General features: G+C 38.8%; 1 protein-coding gene across 1 annotated transcript; it reads left to right on the top strand.

The window, feature by feature from the left end:
• The first annotated feature begins 1,295 nt into the window (after window positions 1–1,295).
• LOC134546242 (uncharacterized) lies at window positions 1,296–5,163 on the top strand. The gene is made up of 2 exons (XM_063388925.1): window positions 1,296–1,733; window positions 4,183–5,163. The coding sequence occupies exons 1-2, from the start codon at window positions 1,559–1,561 to the stop codon at window positions 4,953–4,955; spliced, it is 948 nt and encodes a 315-aa protein (XP_063244995.1). The 5' UTR covers window positions 1,296–1,558; the 3' UTR covers window positions 4,956–5,163.
• Window positions 5,164–17,017: the final 11,854 nt, after the last annotated feature.

The raw sequence follows: 17,017 nt of genomic DNA on the forward strand, positions 1-17,017 counted from the left end.
ATGTATTTTTTTTATTAATTTATTTTTATTTTTAAATATTTTTTCCTGTAATTTTATGATATCAAAGAAAACATGTGGTGGTTTTCTCCGAGTACTTCTGATTAATCTGGTCAATATTATGATGGTTTTCTCCGTGTGCTCCTGATTATTCTTGTTAATATTATGATGGTTTTCTCCGTGTGCTCCTGATTATTCTTGTCAGTATTTTGATGGTTTTTCCCGTGTGCTCCTGATTATTCTTGTCAGTATTTTGATGGTTTTTCCCGTGTTCTTGCAATCATTCCTGTGGTTTCTTCAAGTGTTTCTGACTATTCTGAGAAACCGCTGTCTGCATGGATTTTTTTTTTTGACTAATGAGACATGTCATTTTATTTGGAGTTACATTTAATTCGATAATTTCTGCTACTAAATCAAAACTTGCAATATTTTTATCAGGTGGAATTAAAAAATATCATTACTCAGTCAAATTAATATTACGCCATGAGACATCTGTGGAGCACCAACATGCAAGACGAACTTCCTTTTCCTTGGAGTCTAGCGAAGCCATCCTTCTTTTGCGATCGTTAGTGAGCATCCCGCATCCCGCATAAAAGAACTAAATATTATTTACCTGCAAGCAACATGTGGCGACATCTGTTGTTGAAAAGCAGAACTACATGCATAAAGTACTTTTGCATGAGATATATTAATTCTCGCTGATGAAATATGAAAATATTTCTATTTAAGTATTGGATCTAATTTAAAACACTCAATTGGTATCTGACGTTAGTCTCAGTAACTAATATGAATTCCGATTTGGGATCTGACGCTGTATCGAAAGAACATAGGTGTAAGTTTTGCAGTAAAGAGTTTATCTTGAGAAAGAATAAAAGACAACACGAGAAGAATGACTGTGTTAAAAATCCACTGCGCAATATGATAAGTTGTGTTAGATGTAGCAAGTCGTTTACGCGGAGAGAGAGCCTAAAAAGACATGGCAGAACTTGTAGCGCCAAGCCTGCGTACAGGCTAGAGGACAACGATGAATCTACTAGCCTAAGGAAGAGTGATCTGCATTACGCCAATAATTTTCTTGGCTCTTCCGATCTCGACAACGAACTTAAATTGAAGGAGGTTGATGATTTACGGAAGAATGAAGACAATGGAAGAATCCTTAACGTGAAAAGTGAGAATATATTCCAGCCGAATTCAAGTAGATCTTTCCTACTTTGTAAAAATGATGGACTCCTAAAAAGGAAGCATGAAGACGATGAAGACACTTCAACATCATCAACATCGAATTATTAGGGCCCTGACACACGAGCGACCGAGTCGCGCGACTGAGACGCGCGACTCGGTCGCCGGGAAATCGCTTGCCATAAGATAGCATGGGCGTGGGTGAGAACCTGGCACACGGGCGACTGAGCGCGTCTCCATCGCGCGTCTGTCGCCAGCAGACGCGAATCCCCGCGACAGATCGCGGCGACCAGTCGTGCGGGAGCCTTGCACACGGGCGACTTTTAGCCGCGCGTCCGAGCGACTGTCGGTCAGTATCTGGTTGTATGTGCTGGCGAGGAAGATGGCGTTCGATTGTGACCGTTTTATAATCGAAATAGAATCAAGGCCAGCTATTTGGGATTCCAGATGTGATGAGTATGCTAACAAATGCAAAAAGGGAAAGGCATGGGAAGAGGTGTGCGATATGTTCGTTGAGAACTTCAAAGCCATGGATAGCGTCCATAAAAATAAAGCAGGTAAGTGTAATTTATAAATATAAGTGGTTAGTGGTGATCTGAATATTTCGTGCAGCCCTGCATTCACTTTATTTGTTTCAAATGTATTATAAACATAATTGTTCTACGTGAAGCCTATTTACTAGACAGAGTATTGCAATAATTTTATAAAACTTATAAAACGAATATAATATTTTTTTTCATTATTCCTTTATAGAAACGTTACTACGTTTTTAAATGATTTACAATCGTGAAGATTACTGTTCAAAATATTTACATTATTGTCGAAACTGTTTGGATGTGCCCGCTGCATTTTCGTATCGGGTGTTCTCTTCAAACGTCCGTTTAAGTATTCATATTACCACGAACCACCTGATATTGGCAATAATTACAACACATGTGAAATATTGTATAGTTAATATATCTCTTAACAACAAACAGGTGTGAAATTTTAACAGTTCGTGTTATTCTTCCCTCATAAAATACAAAACCACTGTGCGTGCATGTGAGTCATTGCCAATGTAAATAAATTAGCTATTAATGGAAGGGTTTGTTTTCAAATTACATTGCAGTATTTTGCTTCTACGCGGAATTCATTGTAACTTACGCTTATGTCTAATGTTTACGATAAACATAGAAATACAAGTAAAATACGATATAATATTGTTACGAACGTGGGAACGATAGGGTTCGAAAGGATAGCCCCTTTTTTTAATTAATTATCACTATTTTTATTGGTGCTACTATTTACAGTTTTATTTACAATTTATCCTGGCTTGATATAGGCTCGAAATAAAGAAAGTCTCTCTCAGTCCGTCACAGTCTTACCGCAGCCACAGATCGCCGTAAAGTGTCCGCCGATGTCACACAGGGCACTTGCTGGCTTCGCCGATGTTATACACTCTCTTCCCAGAAGTCGCCCGGTCTTCGCCGCCTCGTCGCACAGGTCTTCGCCTCTCCACACTGCGCCAGACGCGCCACACAATTATCTGCTCTGATGCAACCGCCCCCTGCTGATATAGAGGTCGGCCTTACATTTAGAACCTTCGAGATGCTCTTTGACATTGCGCAACTAGGGACGTCCAGGATTACGTGCTGGGGCCGGCGACGATGTCGGAGAACATTCAAGAACCGTTCCATTGACCGACCAGGTGCAGCCAGGTCATTAGCGCAGGCAGGGCGATGGTGAAGGGGGGGCAGGCAGGCCGTGTGTCATCAAGATAAAGATAAGGCACGCGCGGCGCTAATCTGTTTCCGAGAAGAGCATCGCTCCGTCCCCACTGCGACTGGGCTTGCACGTAACAATATAATTAAAAGTAGCGTAACAACTAACATAATTCCAAAGTGAACACATTTTCGCATACGGAAATTTTGTTTTCTCTATATTTTGTTTATGCCACAAAATTCACCATGGCTACTGTCCAATGTAACGGTTATACGGTTATAACTATTACGTTGTTGAATGTGACACCTCTATAAAAGTTAAATTTCACTAGTATTGTTCACTCTTCAAAGCAAAAAATATTGCCATGGCACTGACCCTTGTTCACTAGAAAAGTAATCGGAAAACTTTTCTCGGATTGTTAAAGCTGATCGTGTATTTCCTGGTCGTGTAAGCGGCTCCCCTTCATCTAGTCCCACGACGTTCAGAGTGCTGTCAAATTCAACACCATCCCTTTCTCTAACAAAATTGTGTAAAATACAACATGCTTTCACTATAGTTTCTGCGTTTTCAATTTTCACGTCCAATGGCCTGTGAAAGATACGCCACTTATTTGTAAGTATGCCGAAAGTGCATTCGATGTAACGTCTGGCTCGTGACAGCCTGTAGTTAAATATTTTCTTTTTTTGAGTAAGATTTTTTCCACCATAAGGCCTCTGCATGTGAGTTGAAAGAGCAAATGCTTCGTCACCTACGAAGGTAAAGGGAAGTGGCTCTCCATTTTCAACTATTGGCCTATCACTTGGGATGTTCAACGTATTATCCTTCATCTTCTGAAACAGCTCACTGTTTTTATATATTGCTGAGTCTGATGATTTTCCATAAGAACCAACATCAACAAATAAAAACCTATAATTAGAGTCGCATAATGCTAACAACACCATGGAAAAATATTTCTTGTAGGAAAAATAGGTTGACCCACTTTTAGCAGGTTGAATAAGCCTTACATGCTTGCCATCTATTGCTCCTAAACAGTTTGGGAAATTTGCACGTGTTCCAAAACCGTCAGCAATCTTCAGCCAGTCCTCTTGCATTAACTGCGGGAAACATGCTTCATGTAAAAGCCGCCATATTGTTTCACACACTTCAATAACAATCTTGCGACATGTGGAAATTCCACAACGGAATGTGTAATGCAATTCTGTGAACGAACATCCTGTAGCAAGGTACCTGCAAAAAAAAAAAAAAAAAAAAAACACACACACTAAAAATATGCACCTTACATTATTGTTTTTTTTTTTTTTTCAGCTGCAGATCTGCAACGGAAATGGAAGAATCTACGTGACTGTTTCAGAAGAGAACTGGCTAAACAGAGGAATTGTAAATCAGGTTCTGCAGCAGATGGCAGGAAACAATATATATATTTCCAGCAGTTAACTTTCCTATTGCCAGTATGCGACACCAAACCTACAACAGAAGAATCTCCAGACTTGCACACGCAAGCCACACCCGCAGCAGCTACATCTACGGCACCTACTTCTCTTAAAAGAAAAAAACCGTCACCAGAAACAGAAGAACTTGAGCTACTTCAGTCGCTTAGAAGAAATATGGAAAAACGACATGCAGGTAGAGAAGAAGAAGACAGTGACAGGCATTTCTTGTTGAGTCTTTTGCCGTACTTCAAACGTCTGCCAGACGATATGAAACTTGAAGTTCAAAGCGACTTTTTAAACACCTTAAGAAGGTACAATCAGGTGTCAATTTCTGGTCATCGATGTCCTTCTCAGACTTCTGTCTACCCTCATTCTTCTCCATCAGTGATCACAGGCCCATCATTTGTTTCGCTTCCATACCCTAGTAGTAATACAAGTACCTCTGGAGTACGCAACCAACAATTTACACCCACCATCAGTCAGTCTTACAACTACGGGTCTCATTCAACTTCAGAAACATCGCAGTTAATGAGTCAACCCCAGCAGCCGCTGCAATGCCACGCCTTATCACCAATGTCACCAGCAGCTTCCTCATCAGTATCTCTCCAGTCTGATACGTCAAGTATTTGTGAAGACTATTTTAACTGATACCTAATAAATTATAAGACATGTGACCTTCATGGAAAGAGCAGTTTCAGTGAATAACAAATAAATATGTTATCTAACAATTTTCTTCTAAATTTATGAAAGAATTTATTTTCGTGTGCAAAACGATAAACATTTATGTGTTGGATCTTTGAGACAATATCGTGTCACGTAATAATAAATGTTACTTATTTGGGGTATGTTCAGAAAATGTTTTTTTTTAATAATATGATAATAAATGCTTCAACTATACCCTTAAAATACATGTAACTGTCTAATTAAATTATAATTTCAGCCGTAGCCAAACACATTTCACTCCTGTGTTCCTTGTACAACTATGAAATGAACTATTTGTCTGCTTATACAAGTGTACCCACCTTAATGTAATTGCAAGTCTCTCTTCAGCAGGGATACTTCTTCTCATACTTGTGTCAACTTTTTCAATGTGAATTTTCAGTACATCCAGAAGATCCGAGAAAGTACTCCGAGACATTCTGAAATAGTTAAAATATTTCGAATTGTCTTCTTTTAGCTCACTCATAATCGTATAAAACTGGCCCCTTGCTAAGCGGTCTGCAGTTATTGGGTGCATCCATAGTACACGTTGCCTGCGACGACGCCGGCGCCGACGGCAACGACGCCTTAGGACAATGCCAAGAACTGTTTGTTCGTCGGTGTCCATATTCACAGTGAAGAGTGTGTCGCGTGAACCTGGCACACGAGCGTCTCGGTCGCGCGGCTGAGTCGCTCTACTCGGTCGCTTGGACGCTCGACTGCAGTCGCGCGTCTCAGTCGCGCGACCGAGACGCTCGTGTGCCAGGGCCCTTACGGTAAATTGTGTGAAGACGATTCCTTCTACGGTGACTCTGAGGCTGTTTACAAAGACATAGACTATGATGAAGCACCTAAAGCTGCCAAGATTGAAGAATGTGGCGGTGTCCTGAGACCGAAACGATGGAAACGACGTGATATATTAAATAAATCTGATCAAGCTTGTGATGATCACCGTCTCAAACATGAAAGTTACCCTGCGGTTGGTGGTAAAACGGAAGACACCAGAGATCATAATAATTATAAAGGTGCAAGGAAGATGGTGGTAGAAGAGAATGATTACACATCATGGAAAGATCCAAACATGTTGGTTGACCGGCTAAGACTTATACATGGTTCGCTTTGTGCAGGAAACTATTCGTGCATCAAAGAAATATCCTTCATACTCAAGGAACTGAGGAATGCTGGCTACATACAATAATGGCTTGTTTTACTTGCATTTGTATAGTGTAAAGCAATAAAATAAATAATTTAAATTATAAGAATTTAATGTTTTTATTTCTTGTATTCTGATTTCTAACTAAGACATAGATCTCGTAACTTGTGCTTCCTTTTTGCCTTTTTTTGTTGATGGAGCTTCCAAATGTGCTGCCTTTTCGTTGTCGGTGCTTCCAAATGTGCTGCCTTTTCGTTGTCGGTGCTTCCAAATGTGCTGCCTTTTCGTTGTCGGTGCTTCCAAATGTGCTGCCTTTTCGTAGTCGGTGCTTCCAAATGTGCTGCCTTTTCGTAGTCGGTGCTTCCAAATGTGCTGCCTTTTCGTAGTCGGTGCTTCCAAATGTGCTGCCTTTTCGTTGTCGGTGCTTCCAAATGTGCTGCCTTTTCGTTGATGGTCCTTCTATTTTTAATGTTGTTTGACTCTAGTATTATAGTAAATGGTTCTTGATTTGATTGCGTATTATTCCATCCGGTGCATGTATATAAGCGAGTCCTAGACAGCAGGTCGCTCAGTTTGTTACTGTCGTCGACGGTGTAAGGATCACCTAGATTATTTCATCTGGTGCATAAGTCGTGTAATTACCTGTTCTTGAGAACTCGATGGCATCTTTACCGACTTTAACGCCGAACTCGATGGACGTTGTACCATCGTCTACGGGAACCTTGACGTCAGCGACGACAATGGTGGAGCAGATCCCGTTGGCAACGACGACGACGTCGGCATTGGAGGAGATTTCAACAGATGTGATACCACCAGCAGAAGATAGCTTAATGACTACTGAGCTGGATGTGCAGGAAACCACGACGATCGACGATACGACCTCGATGGAGACTTCAATGGATGCTGATTTGACAACTAGCGAACATCGGTGCTGTTACTGCGACAAGATTTTCTCAAACAACAGCAATGCCCGGCGACACGAGAGGAGCGAATGTGCCAAGAACCTATATCGTAAAATGTTTGTTTGTGAGAAATGTCATAAGCAGTTTGCCAGAAAAGATAATATGAAAACGCACATGAAGGCATGCAAAGGTCTTGCTGTGCGGCAGAAAGTAAAGGTTTCGGCGCAACAACGATGCATCGATGTGCATAAGAGAATGCCTGGAAATGGTACTACTGTTGCAATGTCTGTATCTAGATCGGGTCTGAAAGGATCGTCTTCATCACCACGGTATCCTTGCAGCTACTGTGATACGTCGTTCGCATTTTCCCATGATGCACGAAGACATGAGCGGAGCAAATGCACGAAGAATCCTTCTCGCATGAAGTTTCGATGTGATGAGTGCCTTAAATGGTTTACTCGAATTGACAGTTTGCGACATCATGCGAAAAAATGTAAAGGTGGAGTCTGTGCTCCTACTGCTGAACTACCTGCCGACATTTCGGCTCCTCGCTTTAGATTGGAGACACGAAAGCGTACAACCAAAAAAACAGATGCCCAGCAACCGATTGTTATGACGTCTGAACATGGAACTAAACCTAAGACTGTGTTCGGAGCATTACAAGTGAACGATAATGGCTTCTACTTGGCGCAGTCTGCATTTCGTGGAACTTTGAAAGACTACTATTATCTAAATACGTTCGGTGAGTCGAAGGACATTTGTAATTTTCTTGACGATATCAGACAGAAGATAATCAATCAGCTTACTGATGATGTAGCAACAAACGGACCTTTAAAATATAACTTGTGGTTGGACTGTATATATGGAAAGCCATATCTGTTCGATGACAAAGTGAAGAAGTGTGCATTCAAGACATCGGCTGCAGTAATTTACAGTTCTAACGATGTGAAGCAAACTGTTAAAAACGGTATCCAGAAACTCTGTCAAGAAGAGGTGGATTATGTCTGTAAAGGTTCTGGCTGGACTCTGTCTAGTATAAACCGATTGGAGCTAAGAATTAGTCATTTCACACCGCTGCGGAACTAAATGATTATAAGATTGCTGGCTTTCGTAAGTGATCCTGTAGTAGAATAGAAATTATGTAATAAATATTATTTTTGTAAAAGAACTTGCGGTGTTTAATTCCTCGAACCTTACACTTTAGTGGTGCTTTTTTAAAATATTAAAGTTGTTTTGTATCGGCCTGGGATCGTACCAAGGACCTTAGTCGATCTAATTAATCAGTTTATTGATCGGAAATTTATTTAATGATTTCTGAACTTTTTCCCGGATCTCTAGCATTAAAATTACGCATTTCCAATATGGTGGTCTTGATGTCTGATAGGATGGTGGTCGTAGAGGATTTAGAGTCTCTTTACGAATGTTGAACATGGTTTATTGAAATTATTATTTTTTACATAAAATTAAACATTATTGCATCGATCAAGTATCGAACCAAGGACAGGAGCGGATCGAATCAATATGTAAATTAATGAGTGATTTATTTAACGAATTTAGAAATTTTTCCCGAATTTCTAGCTAAATAATTACGGATTTTCAATATGGCGTCCAAATTTCAAGATGGCGGGCACCTTAGTAATAAATGATTACTGCACTCTAGCGGATAAGAACTAAACTAACATGGCGTCAGCGCACTCTCGCCGACGAAAACAAGATGGTGGTCTCCAGCAACGAAGACAAGATGGCGGACATGACGTCATACTAGGTGACGATATATCTGCTTTAAGAAAAGTGGTGGGAGTCAGTCTGCCTGCAGCCACCATTAAGGAAGGAGCCTGTCGCCATTTTTAATTTTTTTTTGCCCTCACCGGGTTTGAACCGAGGACTCCGAACTCCGTGTCGTTAATGTTTGTTTTTTATAAATGTTTTATTAAAATTTTATTATTTAATTTTTTTTATAATTTTTAAAAATATTTTTTTAAAATCGGATAATAAATAAAAAAGTTAAAGATGGCGGCCGTAACGAAAAATGCATCGGTGACGACATAATCCAAGATGGCGGTCATGGTATCCTTAATCCTAGAAATGGCTTATAAGCGGCTATCTCTTAGGAGTTTTAAGCCAGTTTTAGGAATTAGGGTTCTTTCTAGGGCAAAACGACCTTTGAGGATTTTCGAAATCCTGATTTTCGAATTGAGGAATTTTTTGCGAATTTTTGGCGGAACTTTTTTCCACAGAAATGGAAATTTTGGCGATTTTTGAGGAATTTTGGGCAAATTTTGCCCAATTTTGGAGGATTTTGAGGGTCAAAGATCAAGGTCAAACTTGTCCCGTTACGATGTGTCCCGTTACACTCCTCCAAGATGGCCGCCGTGACGTCACAATCCAAGATGGCGGTCACCGGCACCGGCACCACACCCAGAACCCAGTTTCCGGATGCCCTATTATATACTACTACTATAATATCACCTACCAGAGAATTATCAAGCCTTTTTTCATAATCAGACTAATACTTGTTTATTTGTAAGCCATGGCTACAAACTACAACTACATGTGATCGAAGGAAAAATGTTCTCTTCTGTGAGCGATATATCGTTTGCTTCGGAAAGGTATGGATAATTATGACGTCCTAAATGATTCAAGCTGAATATTTTGTTGTGGCCGTCTGGGCCACATTTAACCATGTAATTAAATTTGGCTTTATTGAGGTTAATAGCTTTTAGTTTTATATAGTTTTATTTTACGTATTTTTACGTTTTCATTTTTTATTTGATGTTAATTCATCTCTTTAAATAATTGTTGTGACTGTTAATATTTTATTTTAAGCTAAGCGCTTTATTTTGTAACTATGGATTGGTAGTTACGTGATATCGATTGTGTTTCGCATGAATTCCACTTGGTGCGCCCCTGGCGGTTTGGCAATGACGTCGCCGGCGCGGCCGGCCGGGAGTAAGAGGTATCAGCTGGAAGCGTGAACGATTGGCGAGTCTCGTGGGGTGAACGCGGCATGTGACGCCGCGGACTGAAGAGCCGGGCGGCAGCGGGCGGTTATGGGCAGGGTCAGCATGGAGACACCACGCAGGACGACAGGGCAAGGGATTGCCCGGCGATGCACTCTTCGTACAAGGTAAAAAGAGGCGGCTGCATTGAGTTTTTCCTTCGTGGTGTTAAACCAACTGTTGCGAAGATCGTAATTTGATTTTATGCCCATGCTGAACTTTTCTACTTTGGACGGAACTTTTGCACCCTTTTTGTGAGAAGAGGCCCATTTTTTTAATGTCACACATTGGTGATGTGATGACGTGTTTTTGTTAACGGTCGCCCGTTTGCCTGTTTTGTGGGACACGAAAGTGTTTTTAAAATAATGCGGCGTTTGGAAAATTGTAGCAACGTTTTGAGACTTTGGCGAAATTAGCGTATTTTCAATTGGACTTTACTAATCCTAATGACTTTCTGCAGTATTATAGAGTGCATACGAGGGAGTTTTGCCGCACGCACGGACTGATGTTAGTGCGTAATTTATTCATTTTTATGGAACAGTATGTCGGCGAGGCATTATACTCTCTAGTTTATTGAAGAAGGTCAGCGAGTTGGCGGACGTCTAGAATGTTAACATAATGGCAAGCTTGTAGTGATAAATTATTTCAAGAGAACAATTAATGAGAACTCAGAAATACGTTTAATTCATGTTTTGTATTAGAACATTTTATGTAGAATTTTATATAGAATTTTATATGGATTTATATATTTTTTTATAATTGGTATTAAGGTAGGCCATCTTACATTAACTTTTTTTTTTGGCCACACCTCACGACCTTCGTTGTGATAATTTAATTATTAGTAAAGCCGTTGTTAATATTTACATACATATATATGTTATCATCATTATTTATTTTTATTATAATATTTAATCTGTAATGAGTATTTTTGAGAATGGGTTAAGAGACTGCCATTATTACCGCCCTTTTTTTGTAACCAAACGTGTATTGTTATATTGTTATAGTAAATGTTAATTTTTGAAAATTATTTTTTTTAATAGTAATTACCCAAAGTCTTGCCTTTATTTGGAATTACGTTTGCTCTGCTTTGTATGCTTTAAAGTTTTTGGCCTGACCCCTGGGCATTGGTATGGGGAATTTTTTATGGTGTAGCCTTTCATACCTTTTCATAATTTTTAGAATTTCCCTTCGCGCCCAGAGTGGGTCGGGGACGCAACCCCTCTTCCAAGTTAGCAGGAAGAAGGGTTACATTGTGCATGAGTCATGTCTTAAAAATCTGACTCAGACCATTCCATCTTTAATCCTGTTTAAAATAAAACCATAAAAATGTAAATTCAGATTGTTGTCTAGCATTTCCAGTATGCTGGATAAAACACAACAAATATTTTTATTCGGTGACTTGTATGCTCATATGTGTGTAAAAAGTTATTTCAAGCAATTAAATTGAATGCTTTTAATGATTTAAAATAGTTTTCAGGCTAAATAAAGCAAGTAGTTGTACAAGAGGCTTCGTGTCAGACATATAGTCCTGAGTGTTTATGCGTGTTAATTTGAATATACGGTTAATAAATAAATCATTCGAATATTCATTAATCTTGGATGTAAAATAGTATACTGAGGTTTAGTGCAGAGTTCTTACACAATTTCACGTGCGTTTTGGCGTCAAAATCGCATTAAATACGATCGGCGTCACTAAAATCCGTTTTAACGTTTGTCCGATATGGCCCACCTTTTCAGCCGAAAATCTGGACCGTTCTATTTATAGTGATGAATAGTCCGCTATTATCGTATACGTCGCACTTTTACGTACACTTCACACGTAAATGTTACTGCGACACGTTTTGTCGCCTTTGCATACATTTTGCAGTATTTCAGGTCCTTAATTGCCTCACTGTCAGGTGAGACAGGCTTCCCATCTGGGATGGACCAAAAGACTTTTCTGGCGGTGTTCTGAATCCCATCATGCAATTGGCCGGACGCCTCAGAGATTTAAACAGTGTAATTGTTAGAGAGTCTGAAGCACCGCGCCGCCGTAGAGACGGCCAATCACATGATGCCACGCAGAAACACCACCAGAGACATAAACGGCCTATAATTACATAAACCCATCTATATAATAACGTGTACTGCTCTTAAATGCTTCAAATAAATATTAATACAGTCCAAAATCAAAATAATGTTTATAAATCGTGTTTACAACTAGGTAAACAAACGAAGCAGTTACACAGCTGGAAGCTAAGCAACGACGGAATAAACATAAATAAATACAGATTACTTTTATCTGTACTATTTTACTAGTACAAAACGTATAACAAATAATTTTTATGTTTTTAAAATATATATGTAAAACACACGAGACATTTTTTTCCTGGTAAATATACAGCTGCAGACACCGTGTGGGGGTTAGTGGGTGAAGCCCCAAACGAGCGAAAGTGAGTAAAATATATACGGTTAACGTCAAATAAGTAAATATTAATGTAATACAACAGAAACATTAAGATCTCGGATATTATGTACAAAATAACGTTTCCTATCAAGCCATAATATACTAACTCGCTTAAAACTATTTCTAAGGACAAACGTATGTACAGTTACAAAGGAATGTACCTGTCAATGTTTGAATAACGTCCCCAATTTGGAAGATAGCATTACCATACGTTCTTGCAGGCTGATTAAAAATACAGTTTAATTGGAAGAACGGGTGTTTATACTAACTTGTAAGGTTACCCACTCGTGACTTTGTTTCGTTTGGTTCCGTGGTACAGATTCAAGCAATGATAGCAGCACTGAATGGGAAGATGTAGTGTCCAACAACCTCTAAAACACATCGCTGAGTATATAATTATTACAAACTATGTAATCTCCTCTTTCAGCATAGAGAACGTCTTTTTGAGTCACAACACGGTACCACGAAACAAAGTTGAGAGTACCTGCAACTGAATTTTCCAAAGGGAGAGAAAGGACAAAGTAAAAATCCACTAAAAAATATAAATTAAATTACTCTCTTCATGTGTCGCTGGTTTTGGCTTTCGTTTATGTGCTAAAAAAGGTTTGAGTTTAAATAAAATATGCCGTGATATTTCTGCATAAGAGAACGCCAGAAATTTGGATAGATACTAGCCTATTAATTCCAATTCCAGTTCTGTCATATCATCCACATCCAGAGATTTGCTTTAAAATTGAATGTTTTCAATAGTTTATCATAAATACTCAGACCATTTACCTCATACCACAGTACCAGAGGTCGACTTCCCGATTTCCAAAATGTTCAAAACTATTATAGGCACTGATTTTTGATAGGTTTACTCGGGGAACACCAGTTTCTCCCATTTGCCCTGAAAATAACTGCCCGATTTCTTGTTATGGTAAATAAATAATTGACTCCTTCGAGCTGATCCATGAAAGCCTCCTCATATTGAATTATCATGCTACAATTATGGTCTGAACCAATTACCGCGGGACAGAAGTGGGGAACACGTTTCTTTTGTAAGTGTAGAATCCAGACTACTAGTAATTTTATTGTCAGTGCATTTGTAGTAAGGAGTTTGCTCTCAATATACACTAAGCGCATTATTGTTTTGACTGTAAATTCGTTATTTACGTCTTGGTGACTGTGAGGTCATGAGAGATTAACACGTACAACAGGCACTATGCAAACAAATCTAGGATAGAATCAGCCAAGGACAATATGGAGAATACCATCAGCGTGTTCTTGAAGAAATTTTGGGAAACTGTGAGGAATACGCGAAATAAAAATCGGCTTTGTCTGAAATTAAAATTCCATGCGCGATTCCAACAGTTTTGTCATGTTCGCAATCTAGCTCGGAGCAAGATGCCGACGCTTTTCCCGCGGCAACTTGATGGCCTTGTAAAGAGGCGTTCGGCCAGAGAAAAGAAATTCCATCAGCACCTACCAGTATCCGGGGCCCGTCGCGCCACGTGCAGAAAGCAGAATTCCCCGTAATGGCTTCCGCCAGTCAAGATAGTCCATTATTCAGTGGCCATTAAGAGTCGGCACGCAATTCGTTTTCGGGCGCCGGAATAGCGCTGGTGCTAGATACCGCGCCAATTAAATTACAGCTGCTCTCACGCTTTCGATTCCGGGACGTAGCGTTTTCAAATTCTTTCTCCTGCGATGTACGACGTTGGTGCCAGGGAAGTTTTCGGGTTTATAAAACCTACCCCACGAATTAAAGGTGTATATATATATATATATATATATATATATATATATATATATATATTACAATCAGCAAACAGAAAACACATTAAAGTTACACGTTTGTACTGATTAAATTGTTGCTGAAGAACTATATTCAAACATGATTTTTTAAAAGATATTTTTTGCACAGTATCCACTGAGATAATATTTTTATTGTAAAACTTTTGATATGATCTAGTCACACATACTTCAACGAAATAAGAGGCATCAAGTTATACAGTTTCCTTTTTTCAACAGTTAACCGAAAATCAGAAATTTCTGAGGGGCCAAGGGATACCGACCACCTGGTCAAGATTACATAACATTATAATACTTGTTTATCTTACAACACCGATGACTTGGATTTGTCAGTGAGACAGGGGGAGACAAGATAAATAAAACGAAACAATTATTTTCGGTTCGTATTGATGATGGAAATCAGGCATTAAAAAGGTTAAAATAATTTATTGCACTTTATCAAGCTACTAAGTAACGCAAATGTGTACGAATTTTAGTCAACTTTGTGGGAGGTTGCTTAGAAGGAAAATAAAAATATATGTCTGGTTTTACTAGAATCCCCTCTTAACCAAATCACAACAAAACATTATATTAAAAATTAAATATGCTGAGAAATAGTTACGATATCTACTTAATATAACTGACACTGACTGACAGATAACGCAGAGCCTAAACCAGTGAACCTAGAGATTTTAAAATTTGGAGGACCCTAGGGTTGAATTTAGGAGAGATGTTTTGAAATTACATTCCTAAAGTGGTGGTAAAGTTAAGAGGAAGCGAACTACCAATCAATGACTCACTCATCAAGAATTCTCAGGAACTATAACACATACGAACTTGAAATTTGGCACTTGTATTCCGTTTGTTACTTAGACATCCGCTAAGAAAGGACTTTAGAAAATCCGCGCCCAAGGAGAGTTTCGGTGGCATTAAAGATTTTTTTTTTCAATACTATTGCATTTTTGATGCTTTCTTCGTCTCCATTGCAGTGGCTATTGCATTGTTGTTACCGTTCGCGTCTCGTGATGACGTTTTTTACATTTTAATTCTTTACTAACATTTATATTATAATCAGTTACGAAGGGTGGTTCCGGAAGCGTTAAGAATAAAAATTTCCCGCCTTTCAAATATACAGCCTACAGACTTTAAACTCGACAGATATGTTCTTTACATTACATAGACATTAACTGAGCACGGGGTTTTCCTAAAACTATTCTCCAAGGCGGGTTGTTGGAACATTATAAATAAATTTTCCCGTTTTTCAATTATACTCCCTACAGACTTTACAGCGAAGCGCCAGGTACATCAGCTAGTCTCTCATGAATGTTTTAGTCTGCCACGATGATGATAAGTTTTAAAACTCCTCTTAAAGGGCTTTATCCAATTATAGCACACGGCGGATGTCTCTGATCAATTTGATTGGATTTCGTCTCAACCCATTTAACTTTACAGTCACGCAAAAACAATACGGCTCTCGTTTGAATATCTACTCTCCTTGTATGGCGCATCATCCATGCGATTATTAAATTTACATGAAGCTAAAATAATTTAATTAAAAATAAATTGTAATGGTTTAAAACTCGTCCAAGGCTACATGTGTTTGTGAATTTCCATAGCACTGCAAAATACAACATAACATTAATAATTATTAATACTTACATTACATTATTTCATTCATTCCTCAGTCAAATAATATTCCATGAAACAACTGAGAAGCACTAACATGCAAGACGAACTTCCTTCTCCTTGTTGTCTAGCGAAGCCTTCCTTCTTTTGCGATCGTTAGTGAGCATCCCACATCCCACATAAAAAAAAAACCAAATGATATTTACCTGCAAGCAACTCGTGGCGTCATCTGTTGACAAGAATCCGGACTACTTGCACCAAGTTTTTTGTATGAGATAACTAAACTCTCGCTGATGAAATATTAAAAAAAATTCTATTTAAGTAATGGATCTAATTTAAAACTCTCAGTTTGAATTTGGCATTAGTCCCAGTAACTAATATGAATCCTGATTCGGTGTCTGTCGCTGTATCGAAAGGACAACAGGTGTAATTTTGGCAGCAAAGAATTTATCTTGAGAAAGAATGAAAGAAAACACAATAAGAATGACTGTGTAAAAAATCAAATACGCAATATAAGTTGTGTTCGATGTAGCAAGTCGTTTACGCGAAGAGAGAGTTTAAAAAGACATGACATAACTTGTAACGCCAAGCCTGCGTACAAGCTAGAGGACAACGGTGGATCTAATAGTATAAAGAAGAGTGATCTGCATTACGACAATAATTTTCCTTGACTTGGGAGAGATTATGTCCGTGGCTCTTTCGATCTCCACAAAGAACTTAAATTGAAGGAGGTTGATGATTTATGGAAGAATGAAGACAATGGAAGAATAGTTAACGTGAAAAGTGAGAATACATTCAAGCCGAAATCATGTAGATCTTTCCTACTTTGTAAAAATGATGTACTACTAAAAAGGAAGCATGAAGACGATGAAGAGGCTTCGACATCATCGATATCGAATTCTTACGATAATTTGGGTGAAGACGATGACTTCTACGGTAACTCTGAGGCTGTTGACAAAGGCATAGCCTGTGATGAAGCACCTAAAGCTGACAAGATCGAAGAATGTGGCGGTGTCCTGAGACCGAAACGATGGAAACGACGTGTTATAATCAATACATCTGATAAAGCTTATTATGATCACTAGAACGATAGTGATATTAAAATATTTATA

The sequence above is a fragment of the Bacillus rossius genome, chromosome 1 (genome assembly GCF_032445375.1).
Source record: "Bacillus rossius redtenbacheri isolate Brsri chromosome 1, Brsri_v3, whole genome shotgun sequence".
NCBI lineage: Eukaryota > Metazoa > Arthropoda > Insecta > Phasmatodea > Bacillidae > Bacillus > Bacillus rossius.